The sequence below is a fragment of the Ovis canadensis genome, chromosome 20 (genome assembly GCF_042477335.2).
Source record: "Ovis canadensis isolate MfBH-ARS-UI-01 breed Bighorn chromosome 20, ARS-UI_OviCan_v2, whole genome shotgun sequence".
In the NCBI taxonomy this organism is placed as follows: Eukaryota; Metazoa; Chordata; class Mammalia; order Artiodactyla; family Bovidae; genus Ovis; species Ovis canadensis.
Genome location: NC_091264.1, coordinates 46064795 through 46092608, shown reverse-complemented (window position 1 = coordinate 46092608; position 27814 = coordinate 46064795). Strand labels below are relative to the sequence as shown.

General features: G+C 40.8%; 4 protein-coding genes across 4 annotated transcripts; 3 read left to right on the top strand and 1 right to left on the bottom strand.

The window, feature by feature from the left end:
• Positions 1-3740: 3740 nt before the first annotated feature.
• Positions 3741-12728, top strand: LOC138425025 (histone H1.4). Its single transcript, XM_069562609.1, has 2 exons — positions 3741-5766; positions 12344-12728. The coding sequence occupies exon 1, from the start codon at positions 3741-3743 to the stop codon at positions 4398-4400; it is 660 nt and encodes a 219-aa protein (XP_069418710.1). The 3' UTR covers positions 4401-5766; positions 12344-12728.
• On the top strand, positions 5377-12489 carry LOC138425026 (histone H2B type 1-M). The gene is made up of 2 exons (XM_069562610.1): positions 5377-5766; positions 12344-12489. Exon 1 carries the CDS (start codon positions 5377-5379, stop codon positions 5755-5757), a length of 381 nt encoding a protein of 126 aa, XP_069418711.1. The 3' UTR covers positions 5758-5766; positions 12344-12489.
• A 4694-nt stretch (positions 12729-17422) lies between the features above and the next one.
• LOC138425287 (histone H2B type 1-C/E/F/G/I) lies at positions 17423-23481 on the top strand. Its single transcript, XM_069562983.1, has one exon. It carries the CDS (start codon positions 21687-21689, stop codon positions 22065-22067), a length of 381 nt encoding a protein of 126 aa, XP_069419084.1. The 5' UTR covers positions 17423-21686; the 3' UTR covers positions 22068-23481.
• Positions 23482-26573: 3092 nt separating this feature from the next.
• On the bottom strand, positions 26574-27148 carry LOC138425018 (histone H4). Its single transcript, XM_069562603.1, has one exon. It carries the CDS (start codon positions 26943-26945, stop codon positions 26634-26636), a length of 312 nt encoding a protein of 103 aa, XP_069418704.1. The 5' UTR covers positions 26946-27148; the 3' UTR covers positions 26574-26633.
• Positions 27149-27814: the final 666 nt, after the last annotated feature.

Here is a 27814-nt window from a genome sequence, read left to right as displayed (position 1 = left end):
TGATCTTCGTTTTCTGAATGTTGAGCTTTAAGCCAACTTTTTCACTCTCCTCTTGCACTTTCATCAAGAGGCTTTTTAGTTCCTCTTCACTTTCTGCCATAAGGGTGGTGTCATCTCCATATCTGAGGTTACTGATATTTCCCCCAGCAATCTTGATTCCAGCTTGTGTTTCTTCCAGTCCAGCATTTCTCATGATGTACTCTGCATAGAAGTTAAATAAGCAGGGTGACAATATACAGCCTTGACGTACTCCTTTTCCTATTTGGAACAAGTCTGTTGTTCCATGTCCAGTTCTAACTGTTGCTTCCTGACCTGCATACAGATTTCTCAAGAGGCAAGAGTCCACAAAGGGGAGTCTTCTCCATCAGACAGTGATTTACAGGTGGTCTTCACACTGTTATCTTGGTTGTGCTCATACAACAACACTCCTATGAGGAAGCTGGAGAAGGGAAAATTTGTTTATCCAAAAAAAGCACTTCTTCCCCAAACCCTGTCTTCAATAATACAATCATGGTAAACTACTGATGTAGAAAAGTCCAGATTCAAGCGTTTGATTAGAGCCCAGAATTTTGGAGTAAAGGAACCAAGTATAAGCCTCCCTTTCCTTTCAGCTTTTCTACAAATCACAAAGTTCCTCTTAGCACACTGTCTTGTTCAAAATGGAAATGTGTAGAGTGCTCCCATTTTTTATGACTCGGGGTTTCTTAGACTTTAAAAAGCCAATAATAGGAAGTTACTTTTTTTAGTTCGTCAGAGATTAGTACACTTGAGAATATTTAATCACTATAAAGTTTTAAGAAATTGCTTCAGGAAGACTTCTTCAAATCCAACCATATGAACTTGTACTGTAGAAAATACATTTTACATGGGGGCACCCAGCACACAGTCAAAAAGCTGTGTAGATGGCACTTCATTGGTAGTCCAGTGGTTAAGACTCTGTGCTTCCTCTGCAGGGGTGATGGTTTGATCCTTGGTCAGGAAGATAAAAACCTGCATGCCTTGAAGTGCAGGGGGAAAAAAAAAAACAGCTGTGTAGACAAGTGAAACTACACGTACTGGGCTCTTATATTTTGTATTCTATTCTAGCTCATTAAAAGGGAAACATTTGACCTTGAGCTACAAACTTGATAACTTGATTTCATAACCTTTAATGATTATTCAGACCTGTAGCCTGAAAAACACATGTGTTGAGGGCAAATGCTTTGAAGTCAGATAGCTGTAAGCTGGAATACTGGATGAACTTCTTAACGGAGTCTTCTCAGGAGAATCCAGAATTATCTCGGGCAAGACTCTGGAATCTATATTTAAAACACATTTACAACACACACACACACACACACACACACACACACACTTATACCAACACCCTATGTAATTCTGATTTAACTGATAGATCAATTGGAAAATGGAACATTTTGGTGTTACTTTTATTTCAAATAAACGTTGGATGTGATAGTGGCAGATCCTTGATGTCTTCCTTAACTCTGTCAAATAGTTTTATGTTTTTTAGAAAACAAACTGCACCACAGGACATGAGCACAGGTGACTTAAAAGATCACAGAATATGAAGGATTTAAGTGCCTCAAAGTCTGATTTAGTTAGGGATACATATAATAAAGTGAGGCATTTGAGAGAATTTTAATTTTAGTCGCTTTTGCTGATTTCAACTATTTAGGGGAGTGTTTTTGTTTGTCATTGAAAATGAGTAGAACCCCACTGTTCTGAGATAAAATGTCCATAGAATCAGTTTCTGTAGTAACCATCAATTGATCTATTTTAGAACCTTATTCATTCCATTTTATTTTAATATATAAGAAATTATAAATTTATTTTTCACTAGCATGCACCAATTACATTGAAAATTTTTATACTGTAAGTCATTCAAAATATCGATAATTTATATGTCTTTTATATCAGATTCAGCATTAAAAATTAAACTAGACTGTTTTGAGATATTTCATTAATGTTGTATCAAATATCTGTATCCTCTTATTACAGTGGTAGAATCTGTTGTGTGTGGAGGAAATTGGGGGCAATGGAACTAAAAATTAATTTGATGTCTAGTGCTATGTTACAACCAGCCACACCCACAGAATTGTACCATATCACCTTATAGCACTGGACAAAATTTCATGTCTTTCAAGTACATGACCTGCAGATTTTGAAGACAATTCCAGGCAGACCATTTTCCAGGAATAATTCCTTTAGTTGAGTTTTTCATTGCCAACATGTACTGCTTTAGGGATTGCCAACATGTGCTACCTAAATAAAACCACTTTTTTGAAGACCTTGCAAAGAATGTCTTGCAAAGAGGACAAAGACTTACCTTGGATGATTCCTCAAAGCTCTGTGTCTGAGCTGGAAATCTGAACTTGTCATTCAATTCTGCTTACATGATCAGTCGCTTCAGTCATGTCCAACTCTGTGCAACCCTATGGACGGTAGCCTGCCAGGCTTCTTTGTCCATGAGATTCTCCAGGCAAAGATGCTAGAATGGGTTGCATGCCCTCCTCCAACACCATTCAATCCTATATGTAACTTATTTTCTTTTTTATGGAGCGCTGTGAAGCAGAAGGGCCTTAATCTTCATGACTGAAGCCATATTTGGTGTGTGGACTAGTCACTCATCAGTTGCACAGTGACCACAGGATCTGAGTTTCTCTAGTAATGGTAATAGATATGTTACAATCTATACTTTCCATTTAGTTCCCCTTATGATCAATGCCTGAATTTCAATCCTAAAAGTATATTACTATTTGATTCTGAAGCACATGCCAAAATAATCCAGCAGGACTGCAGACATATCGTCCAAGTGCACTGCCACTTCCAGTGACTTTATGGACGACATCTGTGTGTTATTTGAAAATGAATCCTTTTCCATCTGTGTACCCTGAGTATGTTTTGGATTCCCTTTCCTTCACAAATATCCTGAATTCAAGGTATCTAAAGTCCTGGAGCAGTTGTCCGGAGGAAGAGAAGCAACAGCCCCGCCCCCAACCCTTGGGAGCAGAAAGGAAGAGAATTATCCTAAGGAATTATTTAAAAATCCAGACGCGGCAGACACAAATAAAACCATGGCTGCATAGGTTGATGTCCCAGGGGTCCAAATTTTAACGTCACATGTGCAATAATTTGTTTAGCATTAAGCTAAACCAGTTTGATGAACTCAAATGCCCTCGGCTCAATAGGCAGGACTCTCCGAGGAGCCTGTGTTACTTCCCTCACTTAAGCGCAGATTTATAATAAAAATCTTAATGCCAGTGACATGGTTTTTGGACACATAAGAACCTAAGCACTTGGAGAATCATATTTGAGAGGTCAGAAAACTCCACAGTTAAAGATCGGTGTATAATTTACTAAGAAAATAGAAAGTTTTGTTTCTCTGAGTCGAAATTTGACGAGCACGGCGGGAAATATTGCAGGTTTTTGGCATAAGGTTTTGTGCTTTACTCATAATTTGAGACCTACGTGAAGCCTGAGGCTTCGGGGATCACTTTCTGAGAAAAATCGGGCAATTCGATGCACAGAATTTTGATATTTTTGGCATTTTTTGAGGTGTAACAAACACAACTCGGGATCCGAGAGGACACTCTGCGGCTGCCAGCGAGGCGGGCTGGACAGCGCACCAATCACGGCGCAGCTCCGCCCTATATAAACGGGCGGGCGCAGCGGCGCGGCCCGAGTACCGGCCAGTACCTCTGCTTCCGGCTCGAATTGCTCTACCCACGCCCGCCTAGAACATGTCCGAGACTGCGCCCGCCGCGCCCGCCGCTCCGGCCCCCGCCGAGAAGACGCCTGTGAAAAAGAAGGCCCGCAAGGCCGCAGGTGCCGCGAAGCGCAAGGCGTCTGGTCCCCCGGTGTCCGAGCTCATCACCAAGGCTGTCGCCGCCTCCAAGGAGCGCAGCGGCGTGTCTCTGGCTGCGCTCAAAAAGGCACTGGCGGCCGCTGGCTACGATGTAGAAAAGAACAACAGCCGCATCAAGCTGGGTCTCAAGAGCTTGGTGAGCAAGGGCACTCTAGTGCAGACCAAGGGCACCGGGGCTTCCGGCTCTTTCAAGCTCAACAAGAAAGCGGCCACTGGAGAAGCCAAGCCCAAAGCCAAGAAGGCGGGTGCGGCCAAGCCCAAGAAGCCCGCAGGAGCAGCAAAGAAGCCGAAGAAGGCCACTGGGGCGGCAACCCCCAAGAAGAGCGCCAAGAAGACCCCAAAGAAGGCGAAGAAGCCTGCTGCGGCTGCAGGAGCCAAGAAGGCAAAGAGTCCGAAAAAAGCGAAAGCAGCCAAGCCGAAGAAGGCGCCCAAGAGTCCAGCGAAGGCCAAAGCGGTGAAACCTAAGGCGGCTAAACCAAAGACCGCCAAGCCCAAGGCAGCCAAGCCAAAGAAGGCGGCGGCCAAGAAGAAATAGGAAGTTCCTTTGGCCTCCGGCTTCGAAGCTCGACACAACCCAAAGGCTCTTTTCAGAGCCACCCAAAGATCTCGGGAAAAGAGCTGTTGCACACTTAAGGGGGCGTGGTCGGGCGGAAGAGGCAGCAAGTGGAGGGCGGGCCTCGGCGGGGGTGGGAGGTGGGTCTTAGCAGAGTTCCCTAAAACGTGAGAGAGTGCTAGCGAACCCTGGAATTGCACGGGTAATCGGTTTGCGCCTAACTAGTTGAGCATGTACAAGGCTCACAGAACAGTGGGCTGGTTTGACGCAAATTCCCAACGCTGCCTCAAACGGCACGATAAAATAGAGCCCGAGTTTGGGGAGAAAGTAATTCTCCGTATTTAACAGGCGCTATGTTCTATAGGGTTTTACAAGAGATGGTTAGTCATTGAATGGGTTGCAATAATTCTTCTGGTAGAGGACGAAAAGGGGTTGTGAATTTTATTACAGGGTGACCCAGTCCACATGGTGGTGGCTACGATGGGTAGTTACCTGCCCCGAGGCGCAGGATACTGTTTTTATCGAGCTTGCCCACCAGCCCCGAGGACATTAAGATGGCCACTAGCTGCGGGCCCGAGCCAGAATCAGCGTTACACAAGGGAACAGAGAAGTTGCCTTTAGTTACAAACCTAAAACTAGCATGTTCCCAACTACTTACATCTGCTTGCTGTGAAATACACAATACAGGCTTCTGAAGAGGCTATTTATACTAGCTATGGGTAAGTCTAGTCTAGGCTCTGTGATTGGGTCAAAGCAAAGGAACAAAGCAGCCAATGAAAAGGTAGACCTGTTAGACTCATTTACATTCGTGTTTATGACGCCACAATAAAATTAATCCAATCCTGAGCGAGATCTTACGAACCTCATTTGAATACCGCGTCTATAAATAAATGTGGCCTCACTCGAGGCAACTATTTTCCCAGCTGTTACTGTAACTATTCCAGTTTATATCGGTAAGATGCCTGAACCCACCAAGTCAGCTCCTGCCCCAAAGAAAGGCTCGAAGAAGGCAGTGACCAAGGCGCAGAAGAAGGATGGCAAGAAGCGCAAGCGCAGCCGCAAGGAGAGCTACTCCGTGTACGTGTACAAGGTGCTGAAGCAGGTCCACCCGGACACCGGCATCTCGTCCAAGGCCATGGGCATCATGAATTCATTTGTCAACGACATCTTTGAGCGCATCGCGGGTGAGGCGTCGCGTCTGGCGCATTACAACAAGCGCTCGACTATCACATCCAGGGAGATCCAGACGGCCGTACGCCTGCTGTTGCCCGGGGAGTTGGCCAAACACGCCGTGTCCGAGGGCACCAAGGCCGTCACCAAGTACACCAGCTCCAAGTAAACATGCCAAGTAAGCGTCTTTACACCTAACCCCAAAGGCTCTTTTAAGAGCCACGCATGTTTTCAGCAAATGAGTTGTAATCCTTCCTATTTCTACCAAATTTAAATCTTCACTAGCATTCTTTACGGTTCTATTGCATCTGCGTAAGAATTACTATGGGCAAGCTAGACAATACGTGCTACTACTCATTGCATGCCCACTACAGGTAAGTAGTTACATAGAACCATGATACCACGAAACCATTTATCAATTTGCCCTGAAAATGCCCTTTAAGGTACAGCTTTCTTTTCCGTACTTCGGTCTTCAAGTTGATCCTGACGGTGACCCGGACTTTGGCGATGAACCCTCACCCAGAATACGAAAGAGCGTGCTCTTACCAAGTTCATTCTGCTCAGAGCTTTTACATTTTTCTTTTTTCTGCATTTTTAAACCACAGATACATGTATTTCGGGGGGTGGGGGAATGCTGAAAACTGAATTTTCACAAAAATGTTACAGAGGTTTTTTCTGGTTTCCTTGCTTTGGAATTGGTGCAGTTTCTGCGGTGAGGAGGAGCCTACGCTGTACCCTAAAGGCGGAAAAGAAAAGCAAAACGAAGCCTTCAAATCCTGTCAGCTGCTATAATTTCTTTCCCAGAAAGTCCTATTTAATTTGTAGTCCTCTGGGGGCAGCATTCAGCTTTAAAGTATTCTGGGTCTCAGATGTCCGGTTATCATTCTCTCCATCGGTAAAGGAGTCTGTCTACTCCGCTCAGGCCCCATTTTGAGCACTCCTGCTTTCCCGGGTGTCCCCAAGTATCAAGGGCAGGGAGGAAGTAGAAAGGAAAGGAAAACCCTTCCTGGTAGAATGTGTACTAGGTAGGATAGAAATAAGCGCTTTCCCTGGTGGGAAATAACATTTTGTCAAGAAGATAAATCTGAAGAGGCTGGGACGGGGGCGGGGGGGGGGGGGGTGCGGCGCGGGGCGGCGCGCTTAACCAAGAAAATTGCCAGGTAGATGAGCATGGGCTGAGGATGAAGCAATGAAGACCCAGTATGAAAGTAAGGAACACTCAGTCCGAGGGCCTTGGCCCATGTGAAACCCTAAGCACCTCTGCTGATTTTTACCCAAATCTGAGCTTTGTTTTTTAGGCTGTTATATGAAGTCTGGCCATGGTGGGGAGCATAAGAACTTTCCCAGTGAAGCTGAGACACCAGACCAAAAGGAACTAGAGATAAATACACACATTCATTCACAGTAGATAATGGAGGGCAAAGAATGTCCTGAAACTTGGTGCTGAGCAAGTAAACTCCGCTGCTGAGAATCTGGAATACAAGCCAGGCTTCACACTTTTTTTGTTTCAGCGTGAATATAATAAAATAGGGATTCAAAACACCTAGGCTGAGAATTTAATTTAGAAATATCCCAAACTGTTTTGGTGCTCCTTGGGCACCTGGTAAAAGCAAATACAAATCCTCTCTGAAAGGGTAAGCTTCATTTTAGGCCTTAATAAATCCCACAGATATATAGCCAAGAAAATGAAAGAGCAGCTTCACAACCAAAATTAGCCAAAGACGCCATGACCAAGAACAACAGACAATGGAAACCAAAGCACACATTAACAGATACAAACTTCAAGTGACTAATATATTTCCAAACAAAACCTGAACTATGTGAAGGATAGAGAATACAAGGATAGGAAGAGAATACAAAAAAACGATCACATGGTTTTGAAGAAAACAAATATTTCTAGAACTATTTGTTTTCTATATAGAGATCAGAATTAAAAGCTTACTGGATGAGCTTAATAGTAAATTAGACCCAATTGAAGAATTTTCATGAATAGCAAACCAGATCTCAAGGAATTATCCAAAATGCAGAGAGAGGGATGTAAAAATGAGTTTAGGAGATCTGGAATGGGTAATAAAATTGTGTGGCATGCATCCAACCATAGTGGCAGGACAAACAGAAAATGATGCAGATGTGAGATTTAAATGATCAGGGCCGTAATTTTTTAGAATTGATGGATTACTCATAAAATGTAGTGAAATGATATTACAAATAAGGGTTACTGTGTGACACTGAACTAAACCCTATACATTCTTACAAATTTAATGCTGATTTTCTGGGTGGACATATGGCATCAGATCAAAAAGCACTGTTTGAAATTCTAACATGGGGTGGAGGGGAGTGATTATTTACATGCATTTTGTATCTTGCTAATTACTAACTTCTGTTAATGTTAATATCTAATGGATTATCTTGACTTTCATTTCATATAATACTATCATTAGCACAGAAAAAAAAAGTTTGATATCCTTTCCAATAACAATTTCTCTTTATCTTTTATCAAATTATTGTGTTAGCTAAAATCACAAACTATCCCATGTTAGACATGCTAACAGATGTCACCATTTCTTCCTCCTTTTCATGGAACTAGCTTTGGTAGTTTGTGATTTATAATAATACATATGCATGTGTGTGTGAGTAGTCTTTATCGTATCGATGTAATTTCCTTTTAATTCTATTATGAGTTATTAGGAGTGATTTATGGATTTTTGGCATCTGATGAAATAATGTGCTTTTTCTCCTTAAAGCTGTTGCAATGAAGTACACATAGATATTCTAATGTTAATCCATATTTCTAGTTCTAGCCCAAATCTTATTTGGTCATTTTTCTTTTTTTCTTTTGGCTGTGCTGGGTCTTTATTGCTGCTCAAAGGCTTTCTCTAGTTGCAGCAAGTGGAGGCCATTCTTCATTGTGGCAGGTTGGCTTCTCATCGCAGTGGCTTCTGTTGTTGCAGAGTATAGGGTCTAGGCTCACGAGCTTCAGTAGTCGCGGCACATGGGCTTAGTTGTATCTCGGCATGTGGTATCTTCCTGGACCAGGGATGCAACCCACCTTGCTCACAGTGGCAAGCAGACTCTTAACCACTGGACCACCAGGGAAGTCCCTTATTTGGTCATGTTTTATCTTTATCTTAAATAGTGCCTGGATAAATTTTAATATTTTACATGGATATTTAAAATCCTCTACTATTCATACATGAAATCATTCTATGATTTTTCTCTTTTGGGTTTGCCTTCATCAGATTTTGTCCTTAAAGTTATGGTAGCTTCATAAACTTCATTGTGGGGGTTCTCTTTTATTACTTACTGCTGTATAATAAATTATCTCCAAACTGAGCAGCCTAAGTCAATCAATATTTACTATCTCATTCAACTTCTGAGATCAGGAATCCAGAAATGACTTTGTTGTTGTTCATTCACTCAGTTGTGTCCTACTTTTTGCTACCCCATGGACTGCAGCATGCTAGGCTTTCCTGTCCTTCACTTAAATGACTTAATCAGGTAGTTATGACTCAGGGTCTCTGGGGAGTTTGAAGTCAAGAAGTAAGTGAATGCTGCAGTCAACTGAAAGCTTGACTGTAGCTGGGGGATTCCCCAGACAAGTGTCTGCTGGCAAGAACTCAGTTCCTCCAGAGGATGGAAGAGACTGCTTCAAAGCACAGTAGCTGTTATCCCATAGAAAGAGAAATCAGAGAACAGCAGGAATGCCTCTGTGACCTAATTTTGACACACTGACACTTCTGCTACTTTCTATTCATTAGAAGCAAGTCACTTAAATTTGGCATTTATTTAGAAGGGGAATTAGGATCCATCTTTTGAGGTAAGGATATTAAAAGAATTTGTGTATGTATTTTAAAACCACCACATGATTCTTTTTATGCTTTAAATCTTGAATGTAAAAGTATCTGTGCTTTAAAGATTACATAGAAATAAGCTCTCAGTTCAGGTCAGTTCAGTTCAGTCGCTCAGTCGTGTCTGACTCTTTGTGACCCCATGAATCGCAGCACGCCAGGCCTCCCTGTCCATCACCAACTCCCAGAGTTCACTCAGACTCACGTCCGTCGAGTCAGTGATGCCATCCAGCCATCTCATCCTCTGTCGTCCCCTTCTCCTCCTGCCCCCAATCCCTCCCAGCATCAGTCTTTTCCAATGAGTCAACTCTTTGCATGAGGTGGCCAAAGCACTGGAGTTTCAGCTTTAGCATCATTCCTGCCAAAGAAATAAACTCTAAAATCACCCAAACTTAATACCTTTCCACTTGGTAGATTTTTAGGAATTCCAGCAACATAGACTATAATAGACCACTTTCTACAAAGTCAATAAAACTCCCACGATATGCTGACAGTTCCTTTTTCTGAGGTTGTAAAGGACAAAATAGTAGCCTTTTATGTTAAATAAAACTATCTCAGATAGTAGTCTATACTTTAAAAAAATACTGAATGAATTGAATTAATTCAGCTGAGAAATCCTCAACTGCAGCCAGTAAAGCAAACCTCTGATGCACGATTGTTTTGGAATGCATGATAGGTTTGATCTTTTTGAAACAAAAGAAATTAAAGAAAATAAATATAATAAATAATTATAATCCCAGGAAATACTTTGGCATTTGAAAAGAGAAGAAAATAACACTAAAAAAATTAATGAAATTTAAAATTGATAAGAAGTTTAAGAAGTTAAAAATTTATTTAAAATACAGGAGTGAAGACTGATGACTGACTGAAAGAAAATACAATGTTTAAAAAATGTAAGGTAACAAACTAAGGGTTAGCAGAAGCTCGGTAAAAGAAGAAACTAAAGAAGAATTAAGTTATGAAGGTTTATAAGGAGATTTTGATGTATGTCAAAATACCCTAGTAAATTGTACAAGTTATTTATTTATACATCAATTTATTTAAGAGACAGTCATTGAATGTCTCTAGGCTAGTCATTGACATGGGTACTGGAGATACAAAGAGAAATAAGGTTGTCCTTGACTTAAAGGAGTTCTCAGTTTTGTAAGACTGTCAAGAATGCTTACAGTTAACTGCTTTCATATCCCTGTATGTTTTACCAAAGCCTGAACAAGTGTTTCTCACTCTTTGGAAATTTGCAGGCGAATAGACTTAGAGTCACATGAGAACTACCAAACTCATTAAATTAAGGCAAAAAAAGACTATCCCAATTTTTTAGTGGTAAGTAATATTAATACCACTGTAATATAGTGGCAAAGCTAAGGGATGGTCCATCTGACACCAACTGCAAGGTTCAGAGTTCTCACCAAAACTACCCTCAGATGATATAATTTATTAGAATGACTCACAGAACTCACTGAAAGTTATTATAAACAAGACTAGGGTTCATTATATATATAATATTATATATATTATATTATATTATATATAATATATTACATATATAATTAGGGTTCATTATATATATAATATTATATTATATATATTACATATATAATTAGGGTTAATTTTATATATAGGACACAAAGCAAAATCAGCAAAGGGAAGAGACACATGGATCAGAGTCTAAGGGCGTTCCAAACTGAGAGCTTCCAATAGTACTCTTCCAGCGGAGTCACCAACTGTTAACAATACCTTCCTGCAATGATGTGTGAAACACAATATGTATTGCTAACTAGGGAAACTCAGTCAAGCCTTGGTGTCCAGACTGGATCTTTACCCAGTCCCTCTGGATCTAGTATAGATATGGCATGACCCAAAGAACCCAACACACTGGGTATTCTGTTAGACTACCCAGTGTAGCTCAAGGCCTCGTGGTACACAAAGATATTCTTATCTTTTATCCAGCACAGACATAAGCAATACATTCCAAAAGCCTACAGATCACATTTCAGCAAAGGCAAAAGGCCATATCTCTTCAAATAAGGCTAATTCTGCACATAGTCACAAGAAAAATTACATTTTTACAATTTTGAATTGATAACTCAGTTGGTAAAGACCACCTGCAATGCAGGAAACACCAGTTCAATTCCTGGGTCAGGAAGATCCCCTGGAGAAAGGGATAGGCTACCCACTCCTGTATACTTGGGCTTCCCTTGTGGCTCAGTTGGTAAAGAATCCACCCACAATTCCAGAAACCTGGATTCAATCCCTGGGTTGGGAAGGATCCTCTGGAGAAGGGAAAGGCTACCAACTGCAGTATTCTGGCCTAGAGAATGGAGTCTCAAAGAGGTGGACACAACTGAGCGACTTTCCCTTCACTTCATCTATCACTGACTATAACTTGAGTTCTACAACTATTTGCTTCTTATGTCTGTTCTGTCACATACTTTTGCATGTTTAAATCAACTATGAATCCAGAAATTATGTCTCATGGAATACTATTTTTTGTAGTTTATTCAGATGAGCAACTTCAGCAGTCTTCCCCAACTATAAGCAGTTGACTTATACCAACCGCTCTCCAAACACTTCCAGCAAGAATAATGGAGTGGGTTGCCATTTTCTCCTCCAGAAGATCTTCCCAACCCAGGGATCAAACACTTATCTCCTGCTTCTCCTGCATTGACAGGCAGATTGTTTACTGCAGAGCCACCTGGGAAGCCCTATGTTTTGAGTCATTATCTATTAATGCTAATAATGACTATTATCTATTAATGCTAATAAAGTATAGGTAACATTGGAGTAGAGATTCCTCATAGCACATTATAGAAGCATATGTAAACAGAACCCTCTTTTTTGTATAGCAAATATTAATACTGATGGTAAAATGGCACCTAACATATAAACTATTTTTGTTTCTTCAATCAGGGGTGAGATAAGAGTATGGAGAAGAAATGAATGCAAACAGTAACTGAAAATGAAAATCTGGCCATAGAAGTTATGAAGTATGATGTCTGATCTGCCTGAAATAATTGATTAGTGTGTATATCCCAATAAAATCCTACCCATCCTGATTTATTGCACATTGATGTACCTGCAAAGGGGAAGGAGATCATTACCTGGGTGGAAAAGCCTAAACAAGGTGTTTTAGCTTTCTCATTTTATTTAAATCATGAAGATAGAATTTATTTCTATCATAGGCCTAATTACTAGAAAGTTATTATTTACTCACTTAGGTGGGGGGAGTCAAAAGGAGAGAATGGCAAAACATCTGTGAGATTCCACATTTAATAAAACCTGTGGATAACTGGAATTTACCTTTTATTAATTCAAATCCTTCTTCTTAGATATCCCTTTTCTATACAAACAATTTATTCATTTTTCAGTTTATTTTCTGCCATTAAGTTTTGAGTGGGTAAGGCCTAAGAACTGTTTTGGCTTTGGTAACAATCTCGAAGGTAAACAACTTAGTTTATCTAAGCTGACAAATGGTAAGTCACCTTCAACACCTGAATTAACAGGAAGACATTACTTTGAAGCACTCTCAGAGTTAAGTGTGGGCTACTTGAAGGACTTTTAACAGATTGCTAGGCCCCACCTCAGTTTCACTAGATTGACTAGATCTGGATTAGGGGCCAATAATTTGCATTTCTAAATTATCAAAGTGATGCTAATGCATCCGGGGATCACACTTGAAAGGGGAAAAAAAAAAAAAAAGTGGAAACTCCCCTCAGTTGTGTCGGACTCTGCAACCCAACAGCAGCCATCCAGTTTCTCCTGGGATCCCAACCCAGGGATCTAACCCGGGTCTACCTGCATTGCAGGTGAATTCTTTACCATCCCGCAACCCGGGATGATACTGCTGCTGCTGCTAAGTCGCTTCAGTCGCGTCCGACTCCGTGCGACCCCATAGACGGCAGCCCACCAGGCTCCCCCGTCCCTGGGATTCTCCAGGCAAGAACACTGGAGTGCGCTGCCATTTCCTTCTCCAATGCATGAAAGTGAAAAGTGAAAAGGGAAGTCGCTCAGTCGTGTCCGACTCTTCGCGACCCCAAGGACTGCAGCCCACCAGGCTCCTCCGTCCATGGGATTCTCCAGGCAAGAGTACTGGAGTGGGGTGCCATTGCTTTCTCCCAGTCACACAAAACTGGAAAATCACCTTGAGTTTCAACTAAGTGTCAAGTCCTGAAAATTAGCACCCGCTTCTGGTGTGGCCATAGAAAATAGCGTGGGCCTTCCATTCCTCACCTCTGTCTGCCCCACCTCCCATAGCCACGGCCAGCCACACCATCTCCCTGGGTCTTCCCAACCCACCTCACGCTCCGCTGTTTTTCCTGGAGCCCCACGTTACGCGTACATCACCTTCGGCTCCCCTACGAAGTCGCCAGTAAGTTATAGGCTTCCGCCCACCACTCTCGCCCCGCGAGGATTCTGGTGACCACCCGCTACTGGTGCGCAGGCGCAGCCGACCCCCAGCCTCTCTCGCATCTGCCAGAGAAAGACCCTAACAGTTTAAGGGGGCTTTCACTTATTGAAGCGGAGAACCGAGTTGTTTGAAGACTGAGAAACAAGACATCACCCTCTGTTAATTTTTTTTTTTCCTCCTCTCAAAACCTGATCTGAAGAGGCACTTTCCCTCATAACTAGTCCCCCAAAACCCTTTCCTTGCGCCACCCGTTTATTCGCTCTCATATTTCTAGGGCACTTTGAGGATTAAGTGGGTGTATGTGTATGTATGTGTGGATTATTATTATTTCCTACTTGAATAACTATGTATTTTAAGTTTCATCTTCAGATGCATGAAGGACCTACATCCATTAGGCTAGAGTAGACATGGAGCATACAGCCCACAGTGTTTTTAGAGGCTCACGAATGTATTTTAATTTCTTCTAAAATCAGAATTAAAAATGAACTCTTAGGTCGACGAAAACGTTCTAATATACCATATAACTAGAACGAAGAAACCGTTCTACTAAAGGTTCTAATACTTTATGTAATTTTAATAATGTTACTGTTTTTGTTGGTTTTTTGGAGGAGAGGGCCCAGGAAAAAGAGAGGTAAAAGAGAGTGGGGCCCGCAAAACGCAGTGCAACCTTGGGTGCACCCAACCATCTCCAGTTACTTTATTTACTTTTTATTAATTGTTTTTTTTTTGGGGGGGGGGGTGTACACATTTCCTAGTGCTTTCCAGATGTTAACACCTTCAATCTTCTTAACACACCTGTGAACTAATATTATCACTATTTTAGCCAAATGTATTGATTGCCAGCAGAAATATCAATAACCTCAGAAATGCAGATGACACCACGCTTATGGCATAAAGCTAAGAAGAACTAAAGAGCCTCTTGATGAAAGTGAAAGAGGAGAGTTGTTTCACTCGGTGAAAGTGAAAGAGGAAAGTTGGCTTAAAGCTTAACATTCAGAAAACCAAGATCATGACATCTGGTCCCATCACTTCATGGCATATAGATGGGGAAATAGTGGAAACAGTGACAGACTTTATTTTTGGGAGCTCCAAAATCACTGCAAATGGTGACTGCAGCCATGAAATTAAAAGACGCTTGCTCCTTGGAAGAAAAGTTATGACCAACCTAGACAGCATGTTAAAAAGCAGAGACATTACTTTGCCAACAAAGGTCCATCTGTCTAGTCAAAGCTTTGGTTTTTCCAGGAGTCGTGTATGGATGTGAGAGTTGGACTACGAAGAAAGCTGAGCGCCTAAGAATTGATGCTTTTGAACTGTGGTGTTGGAGAAGACTCTTGAGAGTCCCTTGGACTGCAAGGAGATCCAACCAGTCCATCCTAAAGGAGATCAGTCCTGAATATTCATTGGAAGGACTGATGCTGAAGCTGAAACTCCAATACTTTGGCCACCTGATGTGAAGAACTGACTCATTTGAAAAGACACTGATGCTGGGAAAGATTGAGGGCAGGAGGAGAAGGGGATGACAGAGGATGAGTTGGTTGGATAGCATCACCAACTCAATGGACATGAGTTTAAATAAGCTCCGGAGGTTGGTGACGGACAGGGAGGCTTCACATGCTGTAGTCCATGGGGCCGCAAAGAGTCGGACACAACTGAGCAACTGAACTGAACTGATTGAGTTGCTCAGAGCTTAAAATAATGTATCCAATATCATCTTATTAATAAATGGCAAAAGGCATTCTGACCTAAGAAGTTTAGATCCAGAGTCCTTGCTCTAAACCATTGCATAGAGACACTCTCTCTTTAGAACAAACTAACCAATCTGCCTGGAGAAGGAAATGGAAACCCATCCCCACCAGGGATTAAACTGGCACCAACTGCAGTGGAAGCCGGAAGTCATAGCTTCTGTATCACCACGTTCTAAACCATTGCATGAGATATTGTCACTTTAGAACGAACAAACCAGGCTACCTAGAGAAGGAAATGGCAATGCATTCCAGTATTCTTGCCTGGAAAATCCCATGGAGAGAGAAGCCTGGTGGGCTACAGTCCATAGGGTCAAAGAGACACACAGCTGAATCGAGTTAGCACTGAACCCAGCTACTCTTGAGCTTTCTTTTTGACTTGGCCTACAAAGACTAAAACAAATGATTAATGTAGTTTCTGACAGCTCAAGGCCTAGGATAACCCTAGCTAGCCTTAGGTTGCCTGTCCTAAATAAAAATCCACTGTTTTTCTTCCATTTCACTCTGTTTTTGTTTTGGAGAATCATCCTATTTTTGCTACTTAATGTTAATTTTACAGTGCTTTACCATAGTGAAGTTTTGTCACATAACATTGAATTTTTAGGTTATTTTGGAGATTAAGAACATTTTACCATATTGAGTCATAAAAAAATTAAACATAGTCTAGTGTATCAGTTCAGTTCAGTCACTCATTCGTGTCCAACTCTTTGTGACCCCATGGACTGCAGCACACCAGGCCTCCCTGTCCATCACCAACTCACAGACCTTGCTCAAACTCATGTCCATTGAGCCGGTGATACCATCCAACCATCTCATCCTCTGACATTCTCTTCTCCTCCTGCCTTCAATAATTCCCAGCATCAGGGTCTTTGCCAATAAGTAAGTTCTTCCCATCAGGTGGCCAAAGTATTGGTGTTTCAGCTTCAGCATCAGTCCTTCCAATGAATATTCAGGACTGATCTCCTTTAGGATGGACTGGTTGGATCTCCTTGCAGTCCAAGGGACTCTCAAGAGTCTTCTCCAACACCACAGTTCAAAAGCATCAATTCTTAGGCGCTCAGCTTTCTTCGTAGTCCAACTCTCACATCCATACACGACTCCTGGAAAAACCAAAGCTTTGACTAGACAGATGGACCTTTGTTGGCAAAGTAATGTCTCTGCTTTTTAACATGCTGTCTAGGTTGGTCATAACTTTTCTTCCAAGGAGCAAGCGTCTTTTAATTTCATGGCTGCAGTCACCATCTGCAACTATTTTGGAGCTCCCAAAATTAAAGTCTGTCACTGTTTCCATTGTTTCCCCATTTATTTGCCATGAAGTGATGGGACCAGATGCCATGAGGGTGGTCCTCTTCACTTTCTGCCATAAGGGTTGTGTTATCTGCATATCTGAGGTTGTTGATATGTCTCCCAGCAATCTTGATTCCATTTTGTGCTTCATCCTGTCCACCATTTCTCATGATGTACACTGCATATAAGTTAAATAAGCAGGGTAACAATATACAGCCTTGACATACTCCTTTCAATATTTGGAACCAGTCTGTTGTTCCATGTACAGTTCTAATTGTTGCTTCTTGACCTGCATACAGATTTCTCAGGAAGCAGGTCAGGTGGTCTGGCATTTCCATCTCTTTAAGAATTTTCCAGAGTTTGATATGATCCACACAGTCAAAGGCTTTGGCATAGTTAATAAAGCAGAAGTAGATGTTTTTCTGGAACTCTCTTCGATTTTTGATGATCCAGATGATGTTAGCAATTTGATCTCTGGTTTCTCTGCCTTTTCTAAATCCAGCTTGAACATCTGGAAGTTCACAGTTCACATATAGCTGAAGCGTGGCTTGGAGAATTTTGAGCACTACTTTACTAGTGTGTGAGATGAGTGCAATTCTGTGGTTGTTTGAAGATAGCTTAGCATTGTCTTTCTTTGGGATTAGTATTACTGACCTTTTCCATTCCTGTGGCCACTGCTGAATTTTCCAAATTTGCTGGCTGAGTGCAGCACTTTCACAGCATCATCTTTTAGGATTTGAAATATCTCCACTGGAGTTGCATCACCTTCACTAGCTTTGTTCGTAGTGATGCTTTCTAAGGCCCACTTGACTTCGCATTCCAGGATGTCTGGCTCTAGGTGAGTAATCACACCATCGTGGTTATCTGGGTCATGAAGATCTTTCTTGTATAGTTCTGTGTATTCTTGCCACTTCTTCTTAATATCTTCTGCTTCTGTTAGGTCCATACCATTTCTGACCTTTATTGTGCCCATCTTTACATGAAATGATCCCTTGGTATCTCTAATTTTCTTGAAGAGATCTCTAGTCTTTCCCATTCTATTGTTTTCTTCTATTTCTTTGCATTGATCACTGAGGAAGGAAGTCTAATATATATCTGTCTCTCAATTTGAGTGAATCTTGTTTTTTATTTCAGGATTTCACGGTTTTATATATACAGATCTGGAACATTTTTTTTTTTTTTTTAGAATCCTTAGAATGTATTATACTCTTGTAAATAATGTCTGAATTTTCTATTTCAAATCCAGAAAGGCCATGAATTTTTATGTGGTACTCATATGTTCAGCAGCCCTCTTATGCTCAGGAAGATCTAATTGTTTATAGATTCTTGTTAATTTTTACAATGACATATTATTTTCAAACAATAAGGTAACGTCTTTTCTTGTTGAATACTTATCCTTCTTGTTTCTTGTACTTATGATATTAGCCAGGCCCTCGGTGTTATGTTGCATAAGAGTAGTACCACAAAGCTTTTGTCTTTTTACCATTTTGGAATCCTTCAAAAATTACATTATTAAATATTGTGCTCACTGTAGCTACTTCTTATGAAGTGAGTCGCTACTCCTTATCCTTCTAGCTCGTTGAAAATATTGATAATGAAGGCATGTGATATCTAACAAATACTTTCCTAGTATCTATGCAAATGATAACAGCTTTTCTCTATTAATTTCTTACGTGGGAGATTTTGAATTTTAAACTTTTCTTCCATTCTTATAATAAACCAAACATACTATACTATTTGGAGAAGGAAATGGCAACCCACTCCAGTACTCTTGCCTAGAAAAATCCCATGGACGGAGCAGCCTAGTGCAGGCTACTGTCCATGGGTCGCAAAGAGTCGGGCACGACTGAGCGACCTCACTTCACTTCACTTCACTTCAATATACTATTGTTTTTTAAATAATGATGTTATCTCTTGGTTTCCATTTGCTTGCTTCCTAAATATAGCTTTAAAAAAAGGAAAAGGAATTTCATAAAATGAGACTGTAATTTTTTCTCATCTCTTTCTCTATTTCATTCTGTGTTGTTCCTGTCCAATTTAGATAAGGGTAAACAATTTGCCAAAAAAAAAAAAGATAGCTATTTTCCTATTGAAACATCTGCAAAATAGGGATTATCAATTACTTAAATTTCGCTAGTACCTGTAAAACCCAGCCAAGTGTGGTATCATTTAGACTGAAGAGTACAAGAAATTTTTTTTAACTGCCTGTCCTATTTCCATAATCATAACTTGTTTATTCAGCCCATTACTTAAGTTTTTCTTGAAAATTATTGTTTTCTGTTAAGCTTAATATCTCTCTTTTGGTAGCAACTGTCTTTTTTTCTATTTGTATAATTTTTTCACACACACAATATTTTTTACCTCATTAATTTTTATAGATGTTTGTCTCTTGTTGTAAGACTTTTCAAAGAACAAGGTTGTTGTCTATGGATTATCTCCATTAAAAAATTTTTTTTAAGGTTGACATACTTAAAATAATATGTCAACGTGAAAATCCATAAGAACGTATAAACACACAATGAAATCAAATAAGAACTCAGTAGGGTTGGTAAATATGTGCACCATGTAAAAATATATGGCCTTTCTATACATTAGCAATGGCCTATGTGGAATTGAAACAGAGCATAATTCACCACAGTACAACACATTCTAAGAATTTTAAGACCAATTCTTTCAACTTAATTTTGATTTACTTTCTTGATCTTTTTCTAGCTTTTTGTTGTTCTTGTTAAACACCTATTTTGTATATCTTTAGTGATTTTTGTTCCTTAAAGTATGCTTTTAATATTATGTATGGCAACCCACTCCAGTATCCTTGCCTGGAAAATCTCATGGACACAGGAAACTGATAGGCTGCAGTCCAAGGGGTTGCAAAGAGTCGGGCACAACTGAGCAACTAACACTAACACTATGTCCCTTTTAGTACACCTTTAGATACATCCAACAATTTTCATGTGTATTATTTCCATTTATATTTATCTTATAATATTTCATAGTTTCCCATATAATATTCTAATTCATTGTATTTAGAAGTGTGCTTTTAGTTTCCAATCATACATCGTTTGTTTTATTTTTGTTATCCTAAAAAAAGTCTTTTCTATTGCTCTTTAATTAGATTATGATTAAAAAGTGTCATATATATGAAACTGATTCTTTTGTATCCACTGTGACATTTTGTGAAGCCAGTGTTGAATTTTTGAGATTATTAAATGTGTGCTTTAAAAGTTTGACATTCTCTATGTGTGAAATACAGGAATCACACACAGATAGATCAAGTTCGTTGATTGTGTTGTCCAAATTTTCTATAAGCATACACATTTTTTGTTTGTTTGTTTGCTAGCTATGAGAATTTATAAGCTTAATATAATGAAAACTTGACAAACAGCTCTAAATTTGAACTTCTCCTGCTAATTCTGTCAGCTGTTACCTTAATCATGAACATATGAGGTCCCGAATGTTTCATCTTGTCAGTAGATTTTATCTTTATGGAATATAGGTCTTTTTGATGTCTAGAATTTCTATGTTTTTTTAATTTTTAAAATTAGGTTGATTTTGATTGTCCCTTGTCCCCTCATTGCATTAATAGATTTTTATTTCTTTAAACTTTCAGTAAATTGTTATGTTATAGTATCTGATAATATCAGTATCTGCAAACCATTGTCTGAGGGAAAGAGGGAATCTAAGGCTGTTGTTTCTTTGGAAGCCCAAACTATATAGTGTCTCTTTTCCTCTTCGATTTGATAATATTTGTTATAATCTTATATTTGGACATTATAAATTCCTGGTAGAATGTTCCTAACGTGATAGATGCTAAATAAATAATTGCTGAATAAATAAATCACAATCAACCTGTTCACATTATATCTAGGAAAGTGGGTGGTGAAGAGGCTTCCCGCTTGAAGGTGTTTGTGTTTGCCTTCATAAGGCACTAGGGGGTGCTACGAACCTAGGTCACAAATTTAAAACTTTAAGGGTTAGGGGTTGTCTGCGGAAGGTCAAGGAGCCTGGGGAATGTTAGGGGGAAAAGGCAAATTCAGGGAGCACACCTCTCTGCAGAAAAGATAGATGCCATTGGAAGAATTAGCTAAGAACTAGTTTCAGTCGAAGATGATGATGATGGTAATAAAAACTTTAAAATATAGGCGTTAAACAACGGGTTCTTCCATTTCTGTGTGTGTTTAATCTTTTCACTGGTTAGACTGAAGAACCTATTTCTGACCTTCCTTTGTGGCTAGATGTGATTTAATCCTTTCCAGTTCGAAGGATCATATCCATATGGGCTACGAAATTCCTTATCTCCCTTCAAGTGATGTACTTTTTCCCCCTACCCTTTATTTTCACACTCTATTTCTGCATCTTGTGTACAATAGGAAACATTGTACTTGGAATTGTCTGGATGACCACAGTTCGTTTCCTCTCCCTGGTCTAAAATCTAGATTCAGATGTAATGATACTACTTTCAAGGAGGTATAAACAAGCCTAGCAAATAGGAGACAGAACTGTGCCTCGAGCTTTGCTTCTTTGGTAATTTCAAAGCACTGCCGAGAGTGACTTCTAGTTTTTAAAACAAATTAGTCTGAATTGTTATAAACGAAACAGAATTTATTATTAAAAGGTTAACTAGATTTTAAAAAACTGGCCTAATTGCTGGAAAACTGTCACAGGTATGAGAAAGTAGATCTGGAATTATTTATTTGCGTGCAAGTGAACCAATGAGCAATTGTGAAAGTAGGCCTTCATTTGCATAACGTTGCCTACAAATATTTTGGCGCCGCCGCCATTTTATTTTCTGTCAGAAGACACTGTAGCCATAATGCCAGAACCAGCCAAGTCCGCACCGGCCCCTAAGAAGGGCTCCAAAAAGGCGGTGACCAAGGCTCAGAAGAAGGATGGCAAGAAGCGCAAGCGCAGCCGCAAGGAGAGCTACTCCGTGTACGTGTACAAGGTGCTGAAGCAGGTCCACCCCGACACGGGCATCTCGTCCAAGGCCATGGGAATCATGAATTCGTTCGTGAATGATATTTTCGAGCGCATCGCTGGCGAGGCATCGCGCCTGGCCCATTACAACAAGCGTTCAACCATCACATCCAGGGAGATCCAGACCGCCGTTCGCCTGCTGTTGCCAGGGGAGCTGGCCAAGCACGCCGTGTCCGAGGGTACCAAGGCTGTCACCAAGTACACCAGCTCCAAGTAGATATATTTGTAGTAACTATAAAACCCAAAGGCTCTTTTCAGAGCCACCTCGTTTTCACCATCAGAGCTGCGTACTGCTGTGAATACGAGCCGTTCAATCAGTGTTTAGGATAACACGTATTTACCAAAGCACTACTTTCTACCAATGGTTCCGCTTACAAAGGTCCCCAGCAGCCTAACTGAACGTCGGCTGAAATAATCTGCTGACCCCAATTCTTGAAGCTCCAGGTTATCTTAATGAAATTTGTACAGGGTGATCCGTTGGCTACTACAGGCACTTTATGAATCTCTGATCTTGGTTATATCTAAACCGTCACCCTGCCGAATTCTACAGGCAACATTTAGGTTTGAAAATCCCGCTCTCTAAAACCGGAACTTCGTAAGTATGACGTTGAGGGTCTCCACCCAGGTTCTTTTGTGTGGATCCAGAGCTTCCCTCCTAGTTCAGTCGGTAAAGAATCTGCCTGCAATCCAGAAGACATTGGTTCGGTTCCTGGATCGGGAAGATCCCCAGGAGAAGGAAATGGCAACCCACTCCAATATTGCATGGAGAATCCCATGGACGGAGGAACCTTGCGGGCTACAGCCCATAGGGTCGCAAGAGTCGGACACGACTGAGTGACTTTCACTACTCCTACTAATTCCTTTTACTTTGCCTAGGGCTTTCTAGTTTTATCTAAGATTCTTTACATGTTTGGTGGCGGCAACTCTCCAGTAAGGGAACAGTAGTTTTTTTTTTTTTTTTTTTTTCTCTTCCTCCTGGATTTTAAAGAGGCTTTCGTCATTAGATTTTTTTTTTTTTTTAAGAATACAATCATCCCAATCTCCTGACTCGTTTTACAAACTAGACTTGCAAAGTTCACAGAATTCTGTGTTCAGCCTACTCAGTCTTCTCACTGGTGCGGCCACATACTATGAAACCTGTTTCTTAACAATCTCTCCAGTCCGGCCGGTCACCTCAATCTTCGGAGCCCATCCCCCTATCCTGTTTCCAGTCCTCCCCGCGCTCAGTTCAGAAAAGGCAGCTCTCCTGGTGACAAAGAAGAGGGGTCCTCAGGGCCGGCTCAGAACGCAAACAAGGAGAACTGTGGATGTAAAGATGCTTTTTAACGTTGTGAGCCAAACACCGAGGTTTGAAAGCCTATGGTTTATGCTCAAGAGAATAAATCCTGAAAGATAAAAGGCAGGACTCTTCCTCGTATTTCCGGAAACTGCAAATTAAAGGGGTCCTTTTGGAAGTTAGGAATGAAGGGTTCGGTTAAGGGCACCTCACCCACACATGGAAATGCCAAATCCACCCAAGAACTGCTATTATTGTTCTTTAGAAACAATCCTAGGTGGCCTCCCTGGCCAGTCTATCCGAGCTCACTTTTATTGTCTCAAAAAGGTAAAAAAAAATAAAAATAAAAATAAGCACAAGGATACAAACCAGTTTATTTTCAGGTTGCCAAATTACAATTGCTCTTGGACTGATTCTGATCACCTTGCTTTGAGTTTGAGGTGATACTGAAACTCTTCTGTTCATAGTGAATTTGGTTTCTATTCCAGAGTCACCGTGGGGGGCTTTATGTTTCGTTTGTGTGTGTGTGTGTGTATGTGTGTGTTTTAATTTTACCTGCTCACAGCCTTTGGATGATCCCCCATCTCACAGAAATAAAAAAATCTATGCTATGGCCACAAGCCCTGCAAGGTCTGGCCCTCATCTCTCTCCAGCCCAAACGGAAAGGATTTCTTTTCTCTCTATTTTTGTCTTGTGTTTCTTCTTTTGGGGGGGAGTGGCGCGGGGGGGGGGGGGGGTTGTTCCCACCAACCTCCTTCCCCTACATCCTTTAAACTGTGGGACTCTTTCTCCAGCCTCCAGGCCTCTGCAGTTATTCTTTGCCTGAAATGTTCCTGATTCCACATGAATCCCCAGCATATACACAGTTTATTGACCAGCAACTCCAGTTTCAGCCTAATGACTACATTCTTGGGGAAGCTGAACTCCACTGTTTAAGGCTCTCAGAGCCACAACAACTGGCTGTATACCCACCCTCACCTCCCTCCCTCACATTAGTCAATACTGAGGGACTTGGGTGGAATCAGAACCCCATTCCTGAGACTAAGAGAGGGACTCTGCTTTTCCTGGAGCACAAAGCAGGGAGAAAATGGAGACCTTAAAAAAACTGAGATTGTATTAGTAAGGAAAGAGGGCAAATGACCTTTGAGATGGCACGTGCACTGCCTGATGTAAGAACCTTCTAGACAGAAGGTACATCCACCAAGTTCCTTGTACATTCAAGTCCCAAGAGCTGAATTGTGTACTGAATCTATAAAAAACTTGAGTATACATCAAAATCACCAAGATGGCTTGTTAAAGGATAGATTGCTGGCCCCATTTCCAAAGTTTCTGTTTCATTAGCTCTGGGGAGCTGTGAGAATTTGGCTTACAAAAAAAATGCCCAGCAAATAAAGATGCTCTTTATGTAGTAGGTTTTGAGAACATCTACTATATGGTGAAGAAAAAGCTAACACAGGAGTTTCTGGGTGGTAAAAATGAGTTTATGGCCTGGAAACAACTCTACTTAGGACAGAGCCCCATGTGTGGCCATTATCTTGTTACCTTCTCTCTTGTGCCATCATATTTGATTGATGTAGGCATCTGCCCACCTGGATTACTCAGATTTGTTTTCGTAAAAATGAAAAAAAAAAAAAAAGGGACTGAAGAAAAAGGCCTAAGTGTTCAGTAATTCCTTAAATATAGTCAGGAAATTTAACTTTCTAGAAAGTTTTTTTAATTATCTGGAATTGGTTTTTTTATGTTTAGATACAAAAGAAATTTCTTAAGAACAAATATAAACTATATTTGTTAACATATACATAAACATATTCCTAGGTTATTTCACTCAATCCTCACAAAAATATGAATTTACTCCTACATTACAGATAAAGGAACAGTGGTTAGCAGTTTGCTCAAGCCCACAAATAAAGAAAAAGATTATTCAAGACTTCAAATGTATGTCATCATGGTTCAAATGCCACTTTCTTTTTCTCCGTGTCTCTTTGATGTCATGAGAAATAAGAATACCAATAATGCAAATAACAACACCCAAAACATAGAGCATTTATGATGTGACAGGCAGTGGCCGAAATATGAAGTACTATTTAATGTCATTCACCCCTGAAACTATAAGATAGGAATTAAAGTTATCTCCATTTTACAGATAAGGAAACAGTAATACAGAGGTTTAAACGACTTTTCCAACAAGAGAGAAAATAGCATCCCTGTGCACGAGATTTCCTTCTCCTTTTCATCTCTGAGGAACGGTATTGAGATTATTTCTTGAAAACATAATAAACTATTTATTCAATGGCATAGATTCAGTTCAGTTCAGTTCAGTCGCTCAGTCGTGTCCGATTCTGCAACCCCATGAACCACAGCACGCCAGGCCTCCTTGTCCATCACCAACTCCCAGAATCCACCCAAACCCATGTCCATCGAGTCAGTGATGCCATCCAACCATCTCATCCTCTGTCTTCCCCTTCTCCTCCTGCCCACAATCTTTCCCAGCATCAGTCTTTTCAAATGAGTCAGCTCTTCACATGAGGTCGCCAAAGTATTGGAGTTTCAGCTTCAACATCAGTCCTTCCAACGAACACCCACGACTGATCTCCTTTAGGATGGACTGGTTGGATCTCCTTGCAGTGCAAGGGACTAGATTATTAAATATTTAAACTCTAAATATTTAGAGCCAACATAATAACAACTTTGTAAACGTGTGCAGTGTGCTTAGTTGCTCAGTGGTGTCCAACTCTTTGCAACCCCATGGACTGTAGCCCACCAGGGGCCTCGGTCCATGGGGCTTCTCCAGGTAACAATACTGGAGTGGGAACATAAACCTGTATTTTTTATATGAAGCACTTATATCAACCTTAATGAAAGGTTCAAGTAAGAGATCCTTTGGAATGGGAGGACAGTTCAGAGAAGCAAAGACAAGTCAGTCTGTCTCCATTCCACTTTAAAACTCAAGAACCCTAACTACTCTCTATATAAATATAATATACACAGTCGACTTACAATCTTAATTACCAAGTAGTTTTCTGTAGTAGAATTTCACAGTCTTCAAAATATTTTATGATCACACACTCCCCTTTATTGTTATGTCTGAGAAGGCATGCCGGTTTTTCAGTTCAAAAATGCCTATCTAGGTTCCTCCATTTCCCTAGCATCAGACTTTACCTTTTATTTCTAGACGCCTTTCAGCTTTTCACTAACGGCTGTGCCAAGTGTCTACCGCATTGAGCTGGATGTACAACCCGCTAAATGTACAGCTCAAGTATATTAAATAGAAATTTAACTTGAGGTTGTTGATAACCTCTGGTGGTCTGCAACTAATTGCAAATGCTGGGTGGCGGGAGAAGGTGGGGTGGTAATGTAAGTCAATGTAAGCCTATGGACTAAAAGCAGTGGCAGCCTAAACATCTCTGTACCGTATCATAAAGTGCAAAACTCTTTTAAGTGAGTGGGTAAGTGGCCCTGAAAAGGGCCTTTGGTTTTACTAGCCTATGCCAAACGGCTGCCTCGAACTTAGCCGCCGAAGCCGTAGAGAGTGCGTCCCTGGCGCTTGAGCGCGTAGACCACATCCATGGCGGTGACAGTTTTGCGCTTGGCGTGCTCGGTGTAGGTGACCGCGTCCCGGATCACGTTCTCCAGGAACACCTTTAGCACCCCGCGAGTCTCCTCATAGATGAGCCCAGAAATCCGTTTAACACCACCACGACGGGCCAGGCGACGAATGGCTGGCTTAGTGATACCCTGGATATTATCTCGCAGAACTTTACGATGGCGCTTAGCACCACCTTTCCCGAGCCCCTTTCCGCCTTTACCGCGACCAGACATTACTGAGCTGCAAATTAAACAGTGAAGAGGGTTAAGTCCCTTTTAGAATATTTATAGTAGCTGAACGGACCTATTTGAAAACTGCAAGAGCAGGGGCGGTAACCACATTCGGTTCCCGCCCTTCGCTTATTTGTCGCTTGGTCACAGCTTAGCAGCTAGACAAGGCGCCTGTTGCGACTGGATCATGGAGATGGAATATAAATTTTTTTCCTATTTATGGATATCTGTGTTTGTGCGTGCCTACAAAACGGGCAGTCATTAAGTGAGGCAACAGTTCATACACTTTCCCGAAAGAAGCCTGATACTTGTACTTCAGACTTCTTAGAGTATGAAATAATCAGATAACTCATGCTATTGTCATTTATGAAGTGCTTTAACTATGGATTTAAACATCCGTTGAGTGCTACACTGGTGATTTATAAATATGTATATCCGAAAGTGAATTTAAAAAAAACTTATTGGGCTGTAAGCCTAAAATTCGTGGCATGATTACAAATTAATTTGCAAACAGGTTGTATCTGGCATTATATCTGTAACCACATTCTATTTCTGCAAGCCGGTGGCATTACTCCAGTCAAGCTCTGGAGACAGACTGCTCCACGTACTGGTTTGTGACCTTGAGCAGTCTCTACATTTTTTTTTTCCTTTTAAATGTATAAGAAAGTGTAAATTATAGAGCACTGAAATTTAAAAGAGACAATACAACTTTTTTTAAACATCTGCAGAGGCAATTACTCAGCATTATTTATTATGACATATTACAGTATCCTGTCTTCTCTCAACTCCTCCACTCAAAATTCATGCCTCTAAAGTGAAAGTCTAAGTAATTAATTTACTAAAATCTTCCTTTGAGGATTCCACAAAATAAC